Source organism: Saccopteryx bilineata, chromosome 4, assembly GCF_036850765.1.
Source record: "Saccopteryx bilineata isolate mSacBil1 chromosome 4, mSacBil1_pri_phased_curated, whole genome shotgun sequence".
Classification (NCBI taxonomy): domain Eukaryota; kingdom Metazoa; phylum Chordata; class Mammalia; order Chiroptera; family Emballonuridae; genus Saccopteryx; species Saccopteryx bilineata.
Window position 1 is genome coordinate 71770259 of NC_089493.1, and position 25557 is coordinate 71795815.

The 25557-nt window shown below is 37.5% G+C and overlaps 1 protein-coding gene across 1 annotated transcript in view; it reads left to right on the forward strand.

Moving 5' to 3' along the window:
* Positions 1–25557, forward strand: part of CEP152 (centrosomal protein 152) — a 105773-nt gene that overhangs the window by 39022 nt on the left and 41194 nt on the right. The window contains exons 10-17 of the mRNA XM_066276884.1: positions 485–632; positions 2368–2459; positions 4046–4209; positions 14749–14953; positions 23418–23546; positions 24143–24252; positions 25024–25152; positions 25285–25417. Of these exons, the coding sequence (XP_066132981.1) occupies positions 485–632; positions 2368–2459; positions 4046–4209; positions 14749–14953; positions 23418–23546; positions 24143–24252; positions 25024–25152; positions 25285–25417 (1110 nt within the window). The remainder of the gene's footprint in view (positions 1–484; positions 633–2367; positions 2460–4045; positions 4210–14748; positions 14954–23417; positions 23547–24142; positions 24253–25023; positions 25153–25284; positions 25418–25557) is intronic.

A 25557-nucleotide genomic window follows, 5' to 3' on the forward strand; every position in this document is an offset into this window, starting at 1 on the left:
TAGGATGAGCTTTCGGGTGTTCAGAGTATAGTGAGTTTCCACATGTTTATCTGTGTCCTTGCTGTTGTGGGATACAAACCCCATGGTTCAGACTCAGAGCCGTGTGCCTAACTATGTGCCCATGCACTGAATGCTGACTGTATAAAGTGCAAATAGGAATATGATATATGCCTTTGGCTTGAATAAGATCTAGTGTTAGAACAGCAGTGTCTTGTGAATGTAGAGCAGGAAAGGACTTTAGAAACCATGGAAAGCAACCGCTATTAGTGTAATTACAAAAGAAAAAGACATTGTGAAGGTGATGACTTACCCAAGATCACATGCCTTTATTCACTCACTCCCGGTCTCGTGCACTTAACTTGTAGAAGAGCTGATGTTGCTATGTGATGATTTTATATTTGTCTTAAAATCCAATTTTGTATGATAATAGTTAAATATTTAATAACTGATCATGAATGACTTCTTGAACGTTTTTACTATTTAGGAGGACATTTGCTGTCTTTTGAAAGATAAGGTTAAAGAACTGGAAAGGGATCAAGAAGCAACCAAATTAGAGAAGACTGAAGTCATTAACAGATTGACAAGAAGTCTGGAGGAAAGTCAAAAGCAGTGTGCCAACTTGCTGCATTCAGGTGGGTGTCTGGGGGCACTGCGGTTGCCCCAGAGGCTGGCAGAAAGAACTTAGAATTATAAAAATCCAGAAAAGACAGCAAAGATGTTAGTGAACATTTTTTAAAGCATGGTTATTATGCAAGGGGGGGCGCGGAAGTAAGTTTACAGTTGTGAGTATGGGAAACAGTGTATTCTTGTATTATTATTTATTAATTATTATATTATTTTCCATACAAACATCTGTAAACCTACTTTCACTCCACTCTGTATATTTATAAAGGTGTAATGTGCATATTTATTAGATTATTTGGAAAATACCGACAAGTATAAAATAAGAAATAAAAATAACCAATAGTTCTACTACATAGAGATCACAGTTGTTAACATTTGAATGTATTTCCTTCAAGTGAAATGGATGAGCAGGCAGAGACAATTGCCTGCTTTTGAAAATACACCAAAGTTGAGTGTTCAAAAATTGAATAGTAAAATACATGTAATAAGGTAGATTTTTATCTCTGAAAGCTAAAAGTGATATGAAATCTTGTTATATTTTGCTTTTGAGAATGGATCTCTGATTATGTAGTTCTATTATCTTGTGTAACTTTAATTTTTTTTTTCTCTCTCACAGTGGAATAGCCACTTACCTGGTCGTTTGAAGCCAGTGAGTTATAGTTTTTGTCATGCTTAAGATTTCTCCTAAGATCTCCATCATACTAAGTTTGAGAATATGCTTTCTATCATTAGTTTCAGCAGTACTTTTATTTCCTATTCATTTTTATAGAATGATTATTAGAGTAAAAGGCAATAAAAGAATCAAATGTTCACACCAACACTACTATACATAGAAAATGGCTTCCTATACTGGTGAATAGCTCATATGAAAATAACTTAGTGATTACTTATTAACTGATATGTGAAAGTCACACTTTCACATATGAAGTCAATTCTGACTATTTGTACAATTTGTATAATTGTGGGTTATTCAAAAGTCAAGAGTACTAACATCAAAGACTGTCTGAATATTTGTGTGTGTATGTTTTGGTGGGGGCAGAACTTAGACCATGCTCTATTTAGATTCCTCCTCCCTGTTTAGTTCTGTATTCTTCTGTTCCCCATGTCATTACCTAGGAGCATTTTTGCTTGCCATTAAAGGCTTTGAGAATATGATTTTCTTTAGTTGCATAATATGCCATCATTACTTGTGTAACCATTTCCTAGATGCCCATTTTCTTTCGCAGAAACCCAATAAAGTCACTTTTCAGTGCGAACCTCCCTTGGTACATTTAAAATGTTAGCTTTCTAAAGTTTCAAAAGCATGATCCTAATAAGCTTCTTTCACATGTGGAGGTCAGAGTGGTAGAAACAAGAGCATTTAGAAAGACGCCAAAGACAGCAAGATGTAGTTTCCTTAATAGAGAGTCAAAATGGGTTCCAAAGGTTTTTTGTTTTGGCTCTCTCTATAAGTCGGAATCTTACACTCCTTTAAAGAACTTCCGGAGTGCTCAGTTCTGTAGACGTGATTGGGTTCATAGCAAGGTCCATGTCTTTAACTTCCCAAGGACACATAGGGAGTCATAATAAACCTCGGAAATACGTGGACCAGACCTATGCCTTCTGGGTCCCACTGGCTATTCCTCTAAAAGGTAAAAAAGCAGAAGTTCACCTTCTGCAGCCTCAGTGGATTCGTGTCTTCTGAACAGCATAGGTGCTTTGGCCATTTACGTGTGGCATATTCTATGAGACTTTCCCCCACAGGCTCTGTGCAGGAGGTGGCTCAGCTCCGGCTCCAGCTGCAGCAAGCACAGAAGGCGCAGGCTCTGAGTGAAAACATGAACATGGCTTTGCAGGTGAGTGTCGCCCCTTAGAAGAAACTCTAGGTTAATGAATTACATCACCTTTCTGCACCTTGCATTTCTCTGTGTAAAAACGGTGCTTGAACCATCTCCAAACCAGCCCATGAGAAGTGTTCACAATCTTGCCCACACAGTTGGGTAGCCAAGGCCAGGTCTGTCAGTGGGAGTGTCCCAGGGATAAGGTTATCTACAGATGCAGGTAACCATGCAGGTAACCTCCAGTTTAGCTGCAGTTCTATCACATCTTCCTCCAGCATTAGAGGAAGAAGTTCAGTGTTACCTCCATTGGAAAGAAGGGTTTTGCCTTTTTACCCTTGGCAGACCATGAAGCACAGCAGGTTGTTGGCAAACCAGTCTGCTTGGTCTTCTACTTGAGTGAGCCCAAAAGTGCTGCCACCAGTTCCTCAGCTCAAGGGACACTTTTCATGGAGGATAAAATGTAAGTGAGGGAGATGTGAGAGAAACTACTTGTATTTGATTTCTCATTCATTCATTCAGTATACATACTGGAAAACCTGACACGTGCTGACCTTTAAAAGTTTTATTGATTGAGTGATTAATTGATTGATTTTAGAGAGAGAAGCACTGATTTGTTGTTTCACTTATTAATGCATTCATTGGTTGAGTATTGTATATACCCAACCAGGAATTGAGCCTGCAACCTTGGTATACTTAGGACAATGTTCTAACTAACTGAGCTACCTAGCCAGGGCCTTATATAATGTTTTTTGTTTGTTTGTTTTTCAATTAAGTGAGAGCAGGAGAGGCAGAGAGACAGACTCCCATATGTGCCCCAACCTGGATCCAACTGGCAAGGCCGCTGTGGGTCGATGCTCTGCCCATCTGGGGCATTTCTCTGTTGCTTTCTGCAACTGAGCTACTTTTAGCACTTGAGGTGAAGGCCACAGAAACATCCTTCATGCCCGGGGCCAACTTGCTGGAATCAGTTGAACCATGGCTACAGGAGAGGGAGAAAGAGAGAGAGAGAGAGAGAGAAGGGGGAGGGGTGGAGTAGCAAATGGATGCTTCTCCTGTGTGCCCTGATCAGGAATTGAACCTGGGACATCCACATGCTGGGCCGAAGCTCTACCACTAAGCCAACCAGCCAGGACCTATAAAGTTGTTTCTACCATATACTAAAATATATTTGAAGAAGTGTTTCTGCCTGCTGTTGACCATTAAAATGAATTTGAAGCATAGTTAGAATGACTGATGCCTTCTTATATGAAAATAATGAGCCTGACCAGGCAGTGGCACAGTAAATAGAGCATCAGACTGGGATGTGGAGGACCCAGGTTCAAAACCCCAAGGTCACCAGCTTGAGCTCAGGCTCATCTGGTTTGAGCAAGGCTCACCAGCTTGGGCCCAAGGTCACTGGCTTGAGCAAGGGTCACTTGGTCTGCTGTAGCCCCCGGTTAGGGCACATGTGAGAAATCAATCAATGAACAACTAAGCTGCCGAAACGAAGAATTGATACATCATCTCATCTCTCTCCCTTCCTGTCTGTCCCTCTCTCTGTCTCTCTCTGTTTCTGTCAAAAGAAAAAAAAGAAAATAACTTTTGATAATTCTGTGTTTTAGGAAGAATTAAGAGAACTAAAAGATGAAATTTCTCTCTATGAATCTGCTGCAAAACTAGGAATACTTCCAAGTGACTCAGAAGGAGAATTAAATACAGAGCTCACTGAATCCTGTGTGGATTTGGGTATTAAAAAAGTCAACTGGAAGAAATCCCAAGTTAAGAGGTATGGGGAAAGTAGTTTACTGTGGCGGAACCTGCAGTAACAGTGCTGACAGCGCTCGGTAAACCAGGGCACCGGGCAGGGGAGGATGAGCTGACGCGGGGTTGCAGGATGTGGAGCAGTGTGCTTTAGTTAGTAATACCTAATGGGGTGAAAATGTCAACTCAAAATGAACAGAAACCTCAAGAATTGATATTGTGCTGTCTTTAACCCAGTAGGTGCATCAGTTTGAGTAGGGTAAAAATGATTAATCCAGCTAAAATAGACAAAGCAAAGTCTATAACTGAGATCATGTATCTGTTTTACTATTAAGGCAAAGCATATTATTTTTTTATTGTTACTCTGTGGTAAAAACAGGTGCCTGGCATTTATCAGTGGTGTATGAGAAAATGAGCATTCATTTTCCCCGGGAAGCTTACTGTGGGCTTACTTTTAAAATCGGGATTTTTGTCCTTGATAGCACTGCTTAACAGAGACGTTGCAGTAGTCTTATGGAAGGGATTGTTTTATCGTCCCTCCCAGGAGCTGACGGGAGAGAGTGGCGGTGTTAGAGGATGGAGTGTATTTAGGAGTCGTTGAACACAAGATGGATGGAGGAGGGGATGTACTTCTTTGAAGCACTTGCTCTTTGGCAGGTGTGATACGAGGCTCTGGGAGTGGAGTAGAAAAGATGAGATAGAGACACTCCCTTCCCACAGGAAGTTTACGTTTTGTCTAGAGAGACACACTTGTAAGCAGCTAAGTGCTAAATGTTATACTTGTTGTACAAAGGGGCATTTATCCTTCCCTCTGCTGGTCTGGGACAAGAAGAGAGACGGCGGTTTGGAAGAGATTGCACCCAGGGTAAGGGAAGCCCTTCTGGAATGCATTTGGCTCGCCCGCACCACCAGCATCTAGTCTCAAGACTGAGTTTCCCATCGTTGAGAGCTACTTGTTGTGTTGAAGGCATCATGCAACTAAATATAAGTGTACAGATCTCCTGAAGGGTTTACTCTACAATAGGTTTTAGAACTTACATATTTTAGTACTGGATTCCATTTCCAGAACTGTAATGTGAGATTCAGTAAGCTGAAGACTCAAGTGATCAGGCGATGCTATGAAACAAAATGTTATTTTAGTTTATTAAGTCTCCACTTATCTGGAGCTCAGTGTTTTGGGACTGCCATCTCCAAAGACCATAGCTACAATCTAGAGGCAAGCAAAGAAGAAAATAGCAGAACTAAATTGTGTGATGTATTTAGTAGGAGTCAACTTCAGGCTCTTATCCCAGGGCCATACTAACTTAGATATGTTTGCGCCCCATGAGTTCTCTGATTTCCTAACTGAGGGAAGGGGAGCCAGGGCTGGGGGTCTGCCATGGTCCAGTCTGACAGCCCAGGCTTAGCAAGGGCTGGAGCTGCTGGTCCATTTCAGATCCTAGTAACCCCATAGTCATGGTCCCAAGTTGTCTAAGAAAGTGTTCAGTGGCGTTCTTTAATTAAAGTGAAAGGGGATGTATGTTTTTTGGGTTTTCTTTAGACAGATTTTGAATGCCTCATTTCCCGTGAATGCCAGATTATTTATAAAGGGCTAGTGGAAGAAGTGTGGTCTTTAGATCTAGATTTTGTTTTGAATCATAGTTTTGCCATTTATTAGTAACTTTATGACCTTGGGCAAGTTTCTTGACTTTTCTGAGCCTGTTTCCTTATCAGGATTTTTTTTTTTTTTTTGTGGATAATATAATACGTTTTGGGGGTTAAATGAGGATTAATCGATAATAAATATAAAAGGCCTTATATAATTTATTCTAGCACATACAAGGCATTAATCAATGATAGCTATTGCTATTATTATTTAAGAGATGATTGGTTAAAATATACCACTGATCAGAGTTTCTATTAACTCATTTTTAAGTTAACACATACTTTATAAACAGGTTTTGATCCTCATCTCAACCTCTTGAAAAGGGTTATATCCATTATTATCATATTAGAATTGGAGAAATCAGAGCTCTAAGAGCTAAACTCTTTTGCCCAAGAAGACAGACCATTATCAGCAAAAACAATACTTAAACCCAAAACTATACTGTCAAGTAAACTTATTTCATATTTACATGGCAGTAAACCTTTTGGCCTTAAACTTCATTCTTTATGTCTTTTATTTTAGAGGACTAAAGATTTTGTTTATGCCAGAGAAGATTTGCAATATGCTATTATTTTATTTTTATTTTGCCATAATTACTTTGGGAATTGGGTAAATAATAATAATAATGATGCATATCTTTTCAAGTAGACTGATTTCATCATGATGTCTACTAAAATATACTCTTCTTTTGCCGTTTCTATTTAATTAGCACTCATAGCCAAAATCCTGTAGTAATAAAGCCCATTCCCATACATAATAAACCTGAAACATCACATCACTGACGTAGTAAAAGGAATCTCAGCCAGCTCAACTGGAAAAGTGAAGAATTACTTAAACATAGTGGGTAGTCATTGAGGCTCAGTGAGAAGAAATTCAGTGAAACACAGGATATGTGAAGAAAGGTTGAATTTACAGTCATCCCACCTACCATTCATTTAACAGATAAGAATTTTGAAGACAAACATATTTATTCTTAGGTCAAAGTGAGAGATGATGTAGGGAAGAAGAGATTTGTACCTTTCCTCTGCCGGACTGTGATTCTTAGAACAAGAAGAAGCAACAGTTTTCCTAGTGTCGAGAATTCTAGTTCTTTGTTGACTTGAGCTGCTTTCAAATCACTGGCCCAATTATTAGTGGCTCCAAGCTTTTATTCCCAACTACTACCTCCCTCAAGCTACCGCCTAGTGAATTTGAAGGGGTTAGCCTCAGTGTTCTATTTCACACTTGTGGAATTTGAGTAACTAGATCTGCATGCAGCTTACGGACAGCTCCCCCTCTCCCTTATTATAGTTGGCCGGGAAGCTCAAATAATAAACATTTAACAAGTGAAATGCCTTTTCCCTTTGGTCTTCTCAGCAGGGTTCATAAGGACTACAGTTTCTTGGATTCAGGGGAACTAGCTTCCACAGGGCTTCGTAGTGAGCCTTATGCAGGACGGTTACCACCGCTGACTTTTTCCCTTTGGGGGAAGAAGAGAAAATTATTTTAGCAAGCACTTTCCCTGCTCTCTGTGTAGGCTCCCTCTAGAAGTACATGATAATGTTATTTTAGTGGTTAGTTATCAGTAAGAAAAGAAATGAGGGATGCAAAACTTGTTAATGTGGCAAAATGAGTGTTCTGCTTCAAGTTAGTTCACCATGTCTTACAAGATTCATTGTAATGTAGTTTATACTTCTTATATAAGTGTTTCTGTTTCTTATGTTTATATATTCTATTTCTATATAAATATAAGTGGTTTAAATAGGTAAAATCTATATGTACAGACATATTTTTCTCTATATGTATTATACACTGCTCACAAAATTAGGGGATACTTTATCGCTCCATATTCATTTGGAAATATCCCCTAATTTTTGTGAGCAGTATATATACAAAAGTATTTATTGATAAATATGTAGCATATTGGAAGGAGCTCCTTTTATAATGTTAAAACTAAATAATATGTTCTCCATTCTCCTTTGTATATGGGTGTGTATGTATACACATCTAATGTTTTGTTTGGAATCAGTTGAAACTGAAAATAGTAAAAATTTTAACTCACTTTTTTTTTAGTTTAAAACTTTTTTTTTTATTTAGTGAGAGAAGGGGAGGCAGAGACAGACTCCTGCATGTAGCCTGACTGGGATCCACCTGGCAAGCCCACTAGGGGGCGATGCTCTGCCTATCTGGGGCCCTTGCTCCTTTGCAATAGGAGTCTTTTTTTTTTTTAAGGGCCTAAGGCAGAAGCCATGGAGCTCTCCTCAGTGCCTGGGGCCAACTCACTTGAACCGAGCCATGGCTGCAGGAGGAGAGGAGAAGAGAGAGAAGTGAGAGGGGGAAGGGTGGAGAAGCAGATGAGCGCTTCTCCTGTGTGTGCCCTGACCGGGAATCAAACCTGGGACATCCACAAGCTGGGCTGATGCTTTACCACTGAGACAACCGACCAGAGTCTCTTGGTTTCTTTTTAAAGAAATAGATGTTAGTTTTTTAGAACAGTTTTAGTTTTACAAAATATTAATATAGTGCAAAGAGTTCCTATATATATACTATTCAGCACCTATTTTCTCCTATCAACATCCTCCGTCAGCACAGTGCATTTGTTACAATTAATGAGCTAATATGATATATTATCGTTAACTAATATATCTGTAGATGGTCATAGTTTTCACTAGATGTTCTTTTTCTGTTCCGGGATCACATCCAGGATACCACATTATATTTGGGAGTCATATTTAGTTTGGGTTCCTCTTCAGTTTCCTTGTTTATGATGACCTTGACATTTTTTAACAAATACTACCCAACTCTTTTGTAAGAGGCTCCTTTATTGGAATTTGATGTTTATCTCACAGTTATGTTTTTATCATGAATATGTTTTTCTCTGGGTTTTGTGGAGGAAGAACACAATGATGAAGTTTCATTTTCATAACATCCTGTGAAAGGTACACATTATCAGTATTTTTTTTAAAAGTAATATTCTCCTTTATTATGGAAAAAATAGAAAATACAGATTAAGAAAACAAGAAAATTATTATCTTAAAAGCTTTTTCCATTGATTTGAGAGAGGAAGAGAGAGAAAGGGAGGAGAGAGAGAGAGAAGCATCAACTTGTCATTCCACTTAGTAGTTCCATGTAGTTGCGTAGTTATTGATTGCTTCTTGTACAAGCTCTGATTAGGGATCGAACCCATGACCTCAGCATGCTGGGAATATGCTTTGTGTACTGAGTCACCCAGCCAGGGCCAGAAAACAAAATTAAAAGCACCCCTAATCTTACTTCACTTTCTATAAAGAAAACCACTATTAACATTTTGATATATAATTTCTACATTATCTTTTTTGATGTTTCTCAGATAAAGAATATACTGTTTTATAATGTGCCATAATACATTCTGAAATATTTAGATGTTGGTAAATATTGTCTTATAGATTTACTGATGGGTATGTGGATAAATGTCATGTATTTTAGGTAGTTACACTGTCTAACTTTTTGTAAGTTATTTATTTATAAATAACTCAATATTATTACTAGTGTCCTTGTAGTAAAGTCTTTATTCACATCTTTGTTGATTTCTTTTAGACGTGGATGAATACTCTTGCTAGAGGGTGGGCACATTAGGTTAGGCTTTTGATGCCAAGCAGCCCTATAGTTTGCATTATAATCCACGTCCTGACAGTACCTATCTGTGTACCTAGCCAGAGTTGAGAGTTATCCCTTTTCCTGTTTAAAATTTGTATGTGGTTAGATCCATCACTCTTTCCCCTTATTTCTTGATAATATTTTTTTAGTACTTTTATAGTTTTATTTTTAGTTTTTAAACCTTTTAAAATTGTTTTTTTTTCTTTTTTTTATTAAATTTAATGCAGTGACATTGATAAATCAGGGTACATATGTTGAGAGAAAATATCTCTAGATTATTTTGACATTTGATTGTGCTGTATACCCCTCCCCCAAAGTTAAATTGTCTTCTATCACCTTCTATCTGGTTTTCTTTGTGCCCCTCCCCTCCCCTAACCCCTCTCTCCTTCTTCACCCCCTCCCCCCTCCCCCAACCCCCCACCCCTGTTGCCATCACATTCTTGTTCATGTCTCTGAGTCTCATTTTTATGTCCCTTCTATGTATGGATTCATCTTAGTTTTTTTTCTGATTTACTTATTTCACTCCGTATAATGTTGTCAAGGTCCATCCATGTTATTGTAAATGATCCGATGTCATCATTTCTTATGGCTGAGTAGTATTCCATAGTATATATGTACCAAAGCTTTTTAATCCACTCGTCCTCTGACGGACACTTGATAACACATAAAGAAAAATACATGAAGCATAAATTTAATGAATGATTTTAAAGTGAATACCCTTGGATCCACCACCCAGATATAGAAACTGCCCACGTTCCCTTTTTCAGTCATATGCTTCAGGGTGACTGTTACCCTGACTGTAAGGGCAGTGATTTTCTGTTGTTTTGTTTTGTTTTACTTTGTTACCTTTTTAAGACCTAATTATTCATACTTAAACATAATAGATTGGGTTTGCTTTATATGAATGAAACTCATACCTACCTTATGTGTTGTGCTTGTTTTTTTTCTTCTGCAGCTTTATTTATCTATTTCACAAACAATAAAATTGACCCATTTTAAGTGCACAGTTTAATGGTTTTTAGTATACAGTTGTCCTCGCCATATTGCAGTTCACTTTTCGCAGCCTTACTGTATCACAGATTTTTAAATTGTTTTATATCTAATTTTGTATCATGGGTTTTTCACTATATCTTGGGATTTTGCAGTATATAGGTATTTTTATTTATTTATTTTAATTACTATTATAAAATAAGCATTTTCTAGCCTAAAAAATTGAAAAGGTTTATAAGAGTGTGGGGAGGGTTTATAAAGCCTTAAAATATATAAAAATAATAAAATAAATATAAGGTCACTACTTCGTGGATTTTCACCTACTGCTGCAGGGTTCTGGGACCTAACCCCTAAGATAGACGAGGGACCACTGTAGTCACAGAGTTGTGCAACCATCACCCAACTGAATTTTAGAACATTTCAGTATCCCAAAAAAGAGAAGCCTCATCCCCATAAGCTGTCATTCCCCATGACCCCTTCCTGCCCTTATAGTTCTAGGTAACCACTAATCGACTTTCTGTTTCTGTGGATCTGTGCACCGTTTTGTACATTTCACATAATGTAATTATCTAGTTTGTGGTTTTTTGTGACTGGCTTATTTCACTTAGAATCTTATATCAGTATTTCATTTTATAGTCTAATAACATTTCATTGTATGAATGTACCCACATTTTGTCTATTCATATATCAGCTGATAGGCATTTATTTGGATTTTTTTCCTACCATTTGGCTATAAAAATAATGCTGCTGTGAATATTTGTGCACAAGTTTTTGTGTGACATATTTTTTTTCTCTTGATGTATATTTAGGAGTGGAATCGCTGGGTCATATGGTAACTATGTTTAGTGTTTTGAGGAGCAGTCCATCTGTTTTCCAAAGTAGATGTCCCATTTCTTATTCCCACCAGCAATGTATAAGGATTCTCATTTCTTCATATTCTTGTCAACACTTGTTATTTATTAATTTTTAAAAAATTATAGTCCTCCTAATGGGTATGGAATGCTTTCTCATTGTAGTTTTGGTTTGAATGATGTGGTTTTGATTTGATGTTTAATGATGTCAAACATTTTTTCATGTTTTGATTGGCCATTTGTGTATCTTTTTTGGAGAAATGTCTGTTCAAATCTTTATCTCATTTTGAAATTTGATTGTTTTTTCATTTTTTAGTTTGAAGAATTCTTTATATATTCTGAATACAAGTCCCTTGTCAGATAAATGATTTGTAAATATTGTCTTCTATAGATTGCCTTTTCACTTTCTTGACAGCACCTTTTGAAGCACAAAAATCTTTCATTTTAGAAAGTCCAACTGACTTTTTTTTTTGTTTGTTTTCTCGTGCTTTTGGTATCTAAGATATTGTTTCCTAATCCAAGGTCTTAAAGATATATACCTAGTTTCTTCTTGGATCCATTTTGTGTTAATTTTTGCATATGATATGAAATAGGAGTCTAATTTTCTTCTTTTGCATGTAGGTATCTAAATGTCCTGATCTCACTTGTTGAAAAGAATATTCCCTGTTAAATTGTTTTGGCGCACTTGTTGAAAATGAGTTGACTGTAAATGATAGGGTTTATTTCTGAGCTCTCATTGAGATCAGCATTCTTACTGATCTATATGTCTGTTTGTCCTTATGCCAATACCACACTCTTGATATCATAGCTGTACATTATAGTAAGCTTTGAAATTGGGAATTGTGAGTTTTTTGACTTAGTTCTTTCTTAAGATTATTTTGGCTATTATTTGTCTCTTGCATTTCCATATAAATTTTAGGATCAGTTTGTCAAATTCTACAAAGAAATAGGCTGGGAGTTTGAAAGGGATTGCATTGAAGCTGTAGATCAAATTTTGGAGTATTGCCATCTTAACAATTTTGTCTTCAAATCCCTGAACGTGGATGTCTCCGTTTATTTAGATCTTTAATTTCTTTTAGTGTACTAGTTATCTACTTTTGTTGTTTTGTGGTTGTCAGTTTCCCAGTCATGTCCTTTTGTTAAATTTATTTTCAGGTATTTTCTTATCTTTGCTGAATTACTTCTTAATTTTATTTTCAGTTGTTTTATTACTACATAGTATGTATATGGAGATACAATTGAAGTTGTGTATTGATCTTGCATCCTGTCACATTGCTGAGCTGAACTTATTAGTTGAAAACTCCTTAGAATTTTTTTATATTTAAGATTATGTCATCTGAAAATAGAGATAGTTTTACTTCTTTCTTTCTAATACAGATGCCTTTTATTTCTTTCTCTTGACTAATTGCTCCAGCTGAAATCTCTAGTACAATGTTGAATAGAAGTGGCAAGAGCAAACATCTTTGTCTTGCTGTTGATCTTAGGGAGAGGTATTCAGTCATTCTCCATTAAGCATGAATGTTAGCTGCGGGTGTATCATAGATACAGGTGTTCTTGAGACTTTCTTCACTCAGCGTTTTGATTGTGAGACTCATATAGCATAGAGGTGTAGCTCAATTGTGTGTGTGTGTGTGTGTGTGAGAGAGAGAGAGAGAGAGAGATCTTTGTATGAAAATTTTACAGTTTATTGTTTAGTCTAGTCATAGAGTTATTTCTTGGTGTAATGTGCATACATTTCTATTGGGTGTATTCTGTTCTGTGTATGCATAGTTCAGGATTTAGACTGAGGTTTGTGAAAGTTTATACACAGGATTCAGCATTCCTTTCTCTGGTTCTTTCCTCTCTAGGAGTCTTCCTATACTCTCCTTCTTTGTTCCTGGTTTTCAGCAGTTTGATGTTAATGTGACTTATGGTTGTTTACTTCGTTGTGGGGTTTGTTCGTTTTTTCCTCTTAAGGAATTCATTGAGCTTCTAGGGTTTATAGGGTTTTCATTTTCATCAAATAGGAAAATTTTGGGTATTATTTTTTCAAATTTCTTTTTTTTCCTTTTTATTTATTTTTTATTAAGTGAAAGTAGGGAGGCAGGGAGGCAGAGAGACAGACTCCTGCATGCACCAGGACTGGATCCACCCTGTAAGCCCCTTATAGAGAGATGCTCTGCCCATCTGGGGCCACTGCTCCATTGCTTGGCAACCGAGCTATTTTAGTTCCTGAGGCAAGGCCATGGAGCCATCCTCAGCACCTGAGGCCAACTTGCTCAAACCATTTGAGCCATGGCTGTGGGAAAGGAAGAGAGAGAAAGAGAGAGTGTGTGAGAGAGAAGGGGAGGGGGGTGAAGAATCAGATGGTTGCTTCTCCTGTGTGCCCTGACTGGGAATTGAACCCAGGACTTCGATATTCCAGGCCAATGCTCTACCATTGAGCCAACTGGCCAGGGCTCAAATGTCTTCTTCTATCCCCTCTTCTGGGCCTTCAGTTATGCTTAGATTAGAAAACTCAATATGCTCTGTGTATTTCTATTTTAGTCTTCTTTCTCTCTCTGTTTAATTTGGTAAAGTTTTATTGCTATGTCTTTGTATCCACTGATCTTTTTTTATTTTTATTCTTTTTATGTGACACAGTTAAGCTACCCAGGATCCATTTATTCTTTCAAGACTTTTTGTTTAGGTTTTGTTAGATTAGCTTTAGAGCAGCCTTTAATCTGGGGCTAATTGAACCCCATTGCTAAGGCATGGTCATGGGGCTCACCTTACCCGTTTTCCTTTTCTCAGGGATCATTGCTGCCCATTGTCTAATAATTGAAAATCATTGTTCCCTATATTTTATTTGGTTTTCTTGTTTTTTAAGGCAGGAAGATAAATCTAATTTTTTTAATCCATTATGAAAAAAAAGCAGAAACTCATTCCAATTTTGAAATTTATTGAAACTAAAGTTGGGATTGAATGGCTTTTATTTTTGTTATTTTTTCCCAGTTGCTCGGATATTCACTCAGACTTGTGTTTTAGTAAAAGAGATACAGAAATGATAGATTAAGATAGCTTGTGTTTACTGTTTTTGTCCTTCTTAGTTTTTGTATCTTTTTTTTAAGTCATAAAGGACATGTGTGTATATCATGCAGTTTACCAAACAACTATAAAGCGCAGTCCGTATTGAAATTCATGTGGCTGAACTTTTAAAAATTTTTTAGTTTATTGGTTTTAAAGAGAGAGGAAGGGAGAGAGACAGAGAGAGAAACATTGTTTGTTTTCCACTTGCTTATACACTCATTGTTTTTCTGAAGAGGGGGACATAGCAAAAGCAATCTTCTTATGTATGACAAAGTTTTAAATTACTTTTGAAATACTAGTACATAGTTGTGCAGGTCACAAAACATGGTCACCATTGCAGTTAGTAGCTCCTAAGGAATAACCCTACTTGATTTGTTACTTGATTTAATTGTAGATGTGATCATTTCTCCATTAGCGTTGTACAGCAAGGAGACCCAGACACAGAGCTTTCCAAAGATGAGCTGATCCTGCAGCTGAAGGGAGAAGTACAGCGCTTGTTAGGAAGCAACACAGTGAAGCGTCACCTGGTGTCTCAGTTACAGAATGACCTCAAGGGCTGTCACAAGAAAATTGAAGATCTCCAGCATGTGGAAAAGGATGTGAAAAGCATTGAGGTTGAGGTTCGTGGAGTTTGTAGAGCTAAAATACCATTTTTAAAAGGCTTAATAAAGAAAATGCTGACAGTTCTCCTATGTACATGAAACCTTTGTCTCTCAGGGGCTCATTTGACTTTTTTAGAAGTAAAATTAAGAGAAGGAGATGTCATTTAAAGGAACATATTTTCTGGTTACTCTTGGCACCCAGTAAATGAGATGCCAATTAGATAAAATTTCTTTCTCGCAAGCCCAAGGAAGCATCCGTTCCTATGTAACAGTGTGTGTATTTCCTCCAGATTGGCTCGTCCCAGCAGTGCGCTGACATGTGGCCAAAGTCCCCATGTATCCTGCTGTTTGTGAGGTTCCTCTGGCCCATATATCTATAATGAAAGTCATTCTATATAAGGAAATTAATTGTACAGTGGTGGTGTTACAGTGGGGAGAGGCACAGAATCAGGTTCTGTCAGGGTCATCGGTCCACTTTCATACACTTCAGTTACTCTCTTTACTTTATAGATGAGGAAAAGAAAGCTGGAGCCATGTGTGACCCTTCTGAGGTCACAGAGTCAGTCTTTAGGCAAACTGAAATGAAAACATTTGAATAATAAATAGGTGAAGTTTATTTATGTCACCGGGATCTTGAGGGATGCAGCCCTTCAACAGCTGCCTTTTCCACCCTTCTCGTTCTCAAACTCATCCGTACTCCCAAGAAAAACCAGTTCAAACAGAGTTAGCAACTGAAAGGAAAGGGAAGAAGGAAAATTAATGTAGGTAGGTATTGCTTTTCCTCCTGGATTGAAATAATTTTTTACTTCCAAGTTAGTACTGTTTTATTTCCTGATCCTTTAAACTAGGAATTGTGTTCATTAAAAATAGCACTACTAAAACAAAGTATGCAGGATGTTCTCTGGTGTTTTATTAGTGTGGAATTTTAATTGTGTCTAGTTTGTTTTCCAAAAATAATAGTGTGTTCTTATGGTTAAAGGCCTGCCTAATCTGGTTTTCTCTCCTGAGTAACTCTATTTGATGGGTACAACATTGATTTCAATGTTTACAACTAAACGAGAAAAACCCCGTTCTCCCAAGAACATCTACCATCTTTAAATCAAGCAGTTTTAACTGTTTTCTTGTTTCTTTTTTTTTTTATTAATTTTAATGGGGTGCATTAATCAATCAGGGTACATAGGTTCAGAGAAAACATATCCAGGTTATTTTGACATTTGATTATGTTGCATTCCCATTACCCAAAGCCATATAGTCTTCCATCACCTTCAATCTGGTTTTCCTTGTGCCCCTCCACTCCCCCACCTTCTCCCTTCCCCTCCCCACCCCGGTAACCACCACTCTTGTCCATGTCCCTGAGTCTCATTGTTATGCCCCACCTATGTATGGAATCATATAGTTCTTAGTTTTTTCTGATTTTCTTATTGGAAAGGATGGGAATGAGAGTTTGTGTTAGATCAGAGTTGATTAGTTTAAGCGTTTTGGTGAGTGTCCTCACTGAGGAGAGTAGGAACCTGGTTGAGTCTAAACCTGGCTCAGGTATCTCGGTGCTTCCTTTGTTTTATATTGACATTATTGATGGGTTCTGTCATACAGACACACTTTGACATGTATGGCAGTGATGGTGGCCATGCCTCATGTTATTTTTTGTTTTGGCCTTTCCTTTTGCCTCTGTGCTCTAGTTGATCAATAAATCAAAGGGAGCAATCTCCTCCGAGCACTCCTTCCATCTGGTCTCTCTTCTGCCACAGTGATTTCCCAGCAGTCTGCATTTTGTTTTTCTTTTTTCTTTTTTTTTTTTTACAGAGACAGAGAGAGAGAGTCAGAGAGAGGGACAGATAGAGACAGACAGACAGGAACGGAGAGAGATGAGACGCATCAATCATTAGTTTTTTGTTGCGACACCTTAGTTGTTCATCAACTGCCCTCTCATATGTGCCTTGACCGCGGGCCTTCAGCAGACGGAGTAACCCCATGCTGGAGCCAGTAACCTTGGGCTCAAGCTGGTGAGCCTTGCTCAAACCAGATGAGCCCAAACTGGCAACCTCAGGGTCTCGAACCTGGGTCTTCTGCATCCCAGTTTGATGATCTGTCCACTGCGCCACCGCCTGGTCAGGCAGCATTTTGTTTTTCTTAAAGTGTGATTTCAACCCCTGCTGCTTATGTCTGTTCTGCTTCAACTTACTATGTAGGAAATTCTTGGGAGTATGTGTTGGTAATTCTCTGTATATTTTCTCAGTATTTATTGAGTATTTGTTGAATTAATACATATTTTGATCCACTTCCTAGATGGGGAACTGGAGAGGATATAGTAATTTAACCAACAGGTGTTTTTTAAAAATTATACTGTACACTTAAATTCACAGTCATCTGATTAGCCCATAGATACCTTCAAACTTTGCCTTTGTCACTTATTTCCAACATCTTTTCTATCAGAGTTTTTTCTATTTAGTCTTTAAAGCTAGAAAGCAAGATTAGGAAGCATACGGAGAAAGGGAAAGTCATTCTGTTTAAACTTAAAAAATAATTTTTTAAAAGATTTATTGATTTTTAGAGAGAGAAGAGAGAGTGTGATGGGTGAGTGTGGTGGGAAGCATTGACTCATTGTAATTGCTTCTTGTATGTGCTTTGACCAGAGAGGGGCTGATGCTCTGCCCTTCTGGAGCCAGGCTCTCAACCAAGCTATTTTTAGCACCTAAGGCTGAGGCTCCACAGAGCTATCCTCAGCGCCCAGGCAGATGCACTCGAACCAATCAAGCCTTGGCTGCAGGATGGGAAGAGAGAGGGAAGGAGAGAGAAAAGGGGAGTGGGAGAGGTGGAGAAGCAGATGGTCGCTTTTCCTATGTGCTCTGACCAGGAATCAAACCTGTGACATCCACAGGCTGGGCTAATACTCTACCACTGAGCCAACTGGCCAGGGCTAACCTTGTTTCTTTAAAGCTACTCTGTTCAGGCCTTATGGGATTCAGTGATACAAGAAACAACGGCCCTTCTTTAAAGGAACTTAGAATCTAGAACATCACTGTCCAGTAGAAACACAGTGGAGCCACATGAGTAACTTAAAATCTAGAGTTTCCATTAGAGGAAAAGCAGTGAATAAAATTACATTTAATAATATATTTCATTTAACTCAATATATACAAAATATTCTCCATAAGTAATCAGTATCACTGGGGAACAATTTTTTTTTTTTCATTTTCTGTTGCATGAGGTTTTAGAACTTTTTCTATATATATCTACAGCACTGATTCCAAATCTGAAATCCGTTTTTTGGTGCATGCTCTAGTTTTTATGCAATTTTAGTTTCTTTTTGTTACAGTTAATGGCATGCATTGGTTTTTAAATTGGAGTTAAAGGGCAATGACTCTTGGATTGAACATAACCACAAGGTAATTAATGTTTTACAAACATCACTTTTACATAATTGTAGTTGTTTTTAAATGTAAAAAATTATTATCTGATAAAAACACCCTCTTATTTTGTTTTAAGATTGAATCTTGGCTTCTTCGAGTAGGCATAAATGTAAGAATAGTCCTGACACCTTCTGTTATATATGTGGCTGTTACACACTTCAACGTCAAAGGCACAATATTTCGTCATTTGTGACATGTGCATATATTGCCTATTTTCAAGTTCCCCTTTGTGATCAAGACAAGAATTGGGTTCCTCATATTGTGTGTCATAATTGTGAGGAAATGCTTCATGACTGGACAAAAGGAAAATGCAAAGGAATGCCTTTTGGTATTCCCATGGTTTGGCGTGAACCTAAGGACCACAGCAGTGACTGTTATTTCTGTCTGATCCATACAAAGGGCATTGGCAAGAAAAAAGGACCACAGCAGTGACTGTTATTTCTGTCTGATCCATACAAAGGGCATCGGCAAGAAAAAATGGCATATGATCGCATATCCTAATATTCCTTCAGCAATACAACCTATCCCACACTCTGAGACACTCCCGGTTCCAGTTTTCAATGGTTTTATTTCTTCTAAGGACAAAGAAAGTGAACATGGTGATCAAGTGTATTTTGATAAGATGTATGAGGAAATGGTTGTAGAATCTGAAGGGTCTTCTTCTGATGCCAAGCAGTCATTTACCCCTCAGCAGTTTAGCCAACCCGAATTGAATGACTTAGTAAGAGATTTGGGCCTATCAAAGAAAGCAGCTGAGTTATTAGCCTCCAGGCTTCAAGAAAAGAATGTACTTCACCGGTCAGCTAAAGTATCCCATTTCAGGAAGTGTGAACAAATTTTTGTGGACTTTTTTCCCGAAGATAAACACTTTGTTTACTGTCATGATATCAGTAGTCTTCTCAGCCAGCTAGGTGTTACCACTTACAGTCCAACAGAATGGTGGCTATTTCTTGACAACTCTAAACGGAGTCTGAAATGTGTTCGCCTACACAACGGTAATGTTTATGCAGCAGTTCCAATTGGTTTTTCAACTCATCTGTGAGAAGATTATGACATAAAAATTGTCCTTGACTTTCTGAAGTATGAGGAGCATAACTGGATCATTTGTGTGGATCTTAAAATGGTAAATTTCCTGCTAGAACAACAGAGAGGTTTCACAAAGTATCTCTGCTTTCTGTGATTGTGGGACAGCCAAGCTCGGGAGAAACACTGGACACAGAAGGAATGGCCGAAATGTGAAACTCTGGAAGTAGGGAAGCAAAATATTGTGAATAAACCTGTAGTTAATTGAGACAGGATCATTTTCCCCCTACTTCACACCAAAGTTGGCTTAATGAAGCAGTTTGTTCAGGCTTTGAATAGAGAAAGTGAATGCTTTCAACATATTATTTCTGCTTTTCCTGCCTTGTCTTTCAAGAAGATAAAAGCAGGTGTATTCAATGGACCTCAAATTCGAACCTTCATACGTGACGAAGAATTTGCCAGGAAGATGAGTAAGGAGGAGAAAGCAGCATGGCAGTCTTTTGTGGCAGTTACACAAAGAACTTCCTTGGCAACAAAAAAGCAGAAAACTATGAACTTCTAGTTCAAAGGATGATGTTGGCTTTCTGCGACATTGGATATAACATGAGCATTAAGATTCACTTCCTGAACAGTCAGTCACCTTGATAAGTTTCCCGAAAATCTTGGAGCTGTTAGTGATGAGCAGACTACTGCTGGAGCATCAAACAAACGCAAATTTTTGCCTGAATAGAATTTAAATAAGTTTTGTGCAAATTTTATGATTAAAATAAGTGTTTTAATATGTTCTATTTTGAAATTGTAGACAAATTCTGATGCAGTCATACCTTTTGGTGTATTAGTGTATGTACTGCATTATATAAATTATTATGTTTTCACAAAGATGATGCACAAGAAGACATTCTACTTCATTACTTTAAACTAAATGTTGAAAATTTTACAATAAGATGAAAACCTAAAATCTTGAATTGCAAAAAACTGTAGCTTACAGAGAAAGACTAATGTCAGATTTGAGATCAGCACACTCAAATTAGGTAAGAACAAGATGCAACAAAAATTTTGTTCCCCAGTGTTATTAATAAGATGCTTTGCATATATATTTTTTTGTCTTTGTGCTAAGTCCTTGAAATGTGAATGTATTTTCTACTTAAGAGCACAATTCAATTTGGACAAGCCACATCTCAAGTATCCGTAACTATATGTGGGTTAATGGCTACCATATTTAACAGTGCAGGTCTGTAATGGCATGGACACCTGTAACTGTGTAATAGGGGGATACCAGTTACATAGTGCTGTGAGAAGGAATAACTAACTGGGTTTGGGGGTGCTGGTGGTGAACGGTGAGTCAACCTTAAAGAAGTCTTTGAGGAGGTAACAACTGATCTCTGTCCTGAAGGATACATCTAGGAGAGCCAGTTGGGAAGGGACATTTCATCCTGAGTAGTAATAAATAAAAGAATGTAGCATATAAGCTGGTGTGACTAGAGCGAGTAGGGCACATATATTGAAATCCATATTGTACATATTGTATAAGCTCAGTGTTTCGGAAATTTTTAATGAAGCCAAAAACACTTAGACGTCTCAAAGATTTCTGGAAAGAATGATTATAGCTGGCATTATTAAATCCTGAGGTTAGTGAAATGATGTTGGACATTCCTACTTGCTATAGGATGTTAAGGAACACGTCAATTTAAACTTACCCAGACATTTTTTGAAAGAGAACTTGCCCATCAAAATCCTCCCCTAAAATCCTTTCTAAGTATTAAGAATGCCAGCAAAAATATTTATGTATGTAGTCTTATTTGGCATGTTTCTTTTATGAACATTATAATGGTATTGATATATTTATTGCTTTACACTTACCTTGCAGTATATTTTATGTTTGTTTATATCTCTCTTATGTAGAACAAATTAATATTATTATATATATATTTTATTGATTGATTTTACAGAGAGAAGAGAGAGGGAGGGGGAGTGATAAATATCAACTCATAGTTGCTTCACTTTAGTTGTTCATTCGTTACTTCTCGCAAGTGCCTTAATCAGGCAAGCCCCGGGTTTCAAACTGGCGACCTCAACATTCCAGGTGATGCTTTTTCCACTACGCCACCACAGACCAGGCTAATATTATTACAGAGAATCAGTATTTTGCTTTCAAATCCTGTGACTGTTCAAAGTGGTGCTGTTTTCTGGCATTTCCAGGATTGTCTGTGATGAATCTTTTCAAGCTAGAAATTAGGAAGATAGTATGAGAGTTGGTGTAATATTAAAGTTCTTGTTTTCTTAAAGATAATATATTCAGTATTCCACCTTTACAAAGAAACTTCATTGTGACATATATGTGGTCCTTCTCTTTTTAAAGATGTTTGTAAGGGTGCTGTGCTGAGAAGTAGAGGTACCTAGTCCCTGTATGCCTGCAGTGTGATAATATGTCAAAACCATGTGTAATAGCTAGCTATGAACATTGTTTTCCAGTGTATCTGTATGATATTACTTTTATTCCTACTAATAAAAACTTATTAGTGGGGAAGGAAGCACAAATGAATATCAAAACTTTAAAAAGCAGAGGCTAAGTTAAAAATATTAAAGCTATTCTAATGAGTCAGTAAAATCTTTTAAAGTCTCATTAGTACTTCCAAATTTGGAGAGGAGCTAACAGAATAAGTATTCTTAACTGTTCTTTCTTCCAACTGGGGTAGGAGTAATGGTTTCTGGGAAATGATGGCAAGTGAAAAAAGGAAAGTCAAGAACCCAGAGCAGTTTCCCTCTGAAGAGAAGACTCTAAATGGGAAGACTGAGCCAAAGCCTTGGTGTTTTGTCACCCCACATGGGAATGAGATACACAGACCTCCCCTCCCCAATCAATAAGTAGAGTGAACCTTAGTATGGGATATTTTTAAAACGTTGTATAAGAGAGCTGAGAGTAAATGCATAAGCCAACAACTCCAGTAGAGTAGGTATTTTAAAAAAATCTTCGTGACCCCCTCAATGAATAAAGAACTCATAAAAATAGACAAGGAAGATATTCAGACAGGAAAAGGAAAACGTGCAGAGGCATATAAACAGACAGATTGGAAAGATGTAAAACCAATGAACAATGAAGGTGTGTGAGGTGTCGCTCTGATGGCGGTGGAAGAAATGCAAGTGAGAGCAACTGTGTGATAGTACCCTTTCCCCATCAGTAACAGTCATCACTTAAAGACAGTCACTGCCACTGGAGATAAAAAGATGGACTAACTCCTGAAAGTATACATGAGTACAAGATTACATTTGTACAAGTATACATTTGTACAAGATTTCTGGAAACAATTTGCCAAAATCTATCATGAGTCACAAAAATTGTTCCTATTGAATAAAGTATCTATGAGCCAATACCGACTATATAGTTAATACTAAAGTGAGTGGGTGAAAGCATGATGAAAAGTAGAATATTTGCATAATCTTAAAGTCCCTCCTTATAAGATACTATTAATTGTAAGTGGGAAAATAATAACTTCACATTGGAGGTGCTTGCAGACATTGTCTTCATCAACTAAGCATCACGAGTGATGAGACACATTGGTATCATGTTTCCCCAGAAAAGCATGCACATCATTTCTGTGGCATTTATGCCAGTAATGCATAACCTGCATTTTATAATGTGTAACATCAGAAAAACCCAAATTGAGGGACATCCTACAAAATAATTGGCTGTACTCAAAAATATCAAGAGTTTAAAGGACAGAGACTGAAGAACTGCCCTAGGTTGGAAGAGACTAATGAGATGTGACTAAATGCAATGTGGAATCATAGATTGGCTCCTAACCAGGAAAGGGCGTTAGAAGAAAATTAGAAGATTTTGTATAAGGGCTGTAGATTAGTTAATAGTATTGGATCCTAGTTAATTTCCTGATTTTGATCATTATACTGTGGTTAAATTTGGGGACCATGGTAAAAGGTATATGGAAATTATTGTGTTTTTGCAATTTCTTTGGAAGTATGACATTATTTCAAAAACAAATAGTTAAACTTTTAAAAACCTGAAAAACTTTTGACTTTTTGAAAACATTTAGACTAAAACAGATACCTCAGAAAAACCAGCTAATCAATTATGGCCCGACTCTTCCACTTCTGAAATGATTGTCAAAGATGATATTCTACAACTTAAAAATGAAATTCAAGTTTTACAACAACAAAACCAGGTAATTAAGTTTTTCAATATTTTGTGAGAATTTTTATGTTCTTATTAAATACTAAGCGTATAATAGACTTTCAAAAATACAGAGGCAATGTAAGTTAGTAGACAAGATTTTCAGTGATTAAAGATTCCAGTTATGTTCCTTTAGTGTTGGTTACGGGGACGTAATTTTATTAGAAGGTATGTTAATGTCAATCCAGTTTTCTGTCTATACAGGTACATAGAGGTTTTCTTTCTTTCTTAGCCAGCCCTTGACCAAAAAGAAAAACTTTGCTTATTTAGAAGGTTACTGAAGACTGTTAATTCTAAAACATATTTTAAGCATTAGTTAGCCAATTCTTCTCTGGTTAAGTGTTTTCATCCCATATATTTCAAATTAAATACAAAACTTTTAAAGTTTTACTCCTATCAGGAAGCTACTTGTCAAATAAATGATTTTGTTTTCTTATTAAGGCATGAAGAGGCTTGTAGAATTATGAAAATGATATGTCAGAAAAGTGTTACAAGGTAGAGATAAAGTATAGAAAATGTTAAAAAATGAGATTAATCATTGAAAATTGTTTATTTCCACTGAATACTACTTTATTCTTTTATATCTAGGCACTTAAAGAAAATGAGGAAAAACTAAGAAATACAAACCAGGACTTATGTAATCAAATGATACAAATGGTACAAGATTTTGACCGTGATAAACAAGAAACTTTTGAGAGGTAAAGTCTATATAGAGGCCTAATGCTTGCCTTCTGGGCACCCTCCCCATTCTCTCTCACCCCATCCTCCTTACCCCCGCCCCCCAAAAAAAGATTTGAAGAGAAATGATGGAGCAAACCCTCCCTATTGAGGCCTTGGATTGGAGATGAGTTCCTGGCTTCTGAAGGAATTTGGAACTTATTTTCTGTAGAAATGATATTCTGTAGTGGGTTGGATGCTATAGCACCGACCAAATGGTAGTTCACTGAAATGGTATGGCTTAATGGTGTTTTAAAGGCTGGTCTGGGAAACTGTTCCTTATAAGGAAGAAAACTGTAGGAGGGTATATGTTGTCCAAATACCAAATCATAAACTTAGAAACAGACTTTTGGGACACAACTTAACCTGTGAGTTTGGTACTGCTGGTATTTGTGTTGGCTATAGATGATTTGCAATTTTGGAACCACACCCTCGATTATTTCAATTCATTTTTATATACAAGTCCTCAACTTAGACTGTTATCTCTGTTTGAAGGACTGGGACATCGTCACATCCAAGTTTCTAATTTATTTTCTAGAAACATTTGAAAAAAAATATTTGAAGATTCTTATAAGATCATATATCGAAAATTAATTATTACTATTTTGGGTTGGAGAAAACCAATCTGACCTTAATTATACTTTGCATTAGAGAAGAGAGGGAAGGAGGCGGGAGGAAGGGAACCCAGTGCATCATGGGGTTTCTAGGACTGCCGGCCACGGCCTGAGTCTGTGGTCGCCTTCTGCTTGCAGGTGTGAGAGGACTTTCCAGCAGCACCATGAAGCCGTGAAAGCCCAGATACGCGAAAGCCTGTTAGCAAAGCATGCTTTGGAGAAACAGCAGCTCTTTGAGGTTTATGAGGGGACTCGCTTGCAACTTAGGTGAGACTGAAAGAGATCAGCTGCCCTTGAAGCTGTAAGACAGCATTCCTCTATTTCATAATTTAGAGAAACTTGGGCTGCAACCCTTGCATTCTTTTGCCATCATTTAGTTGCTGGTTTTGTGTATCCAAGGTCTGAACTGGATAAGATGAATAAGGAGATGGCCGCTGTGCAGGAGTGTTACTTGGAGGTGTGCAGAGAGAAGGATGACCTAGAATCGACCCTCCGGCAGGCCACTGAGAAGGAGCAGCAGGCTCGGCACAAGGTGTGTACTCGTTCACAGTGTGTTTACGCCATTCTGTGTCTCCAGCCTCACAATTGTTGACACTTGTTCTCTTGTGAAGTGGGGAAGACATACCTAGAAATGCCTTTACTTCAGGCTCCGTCACACCAATATAGCTCACA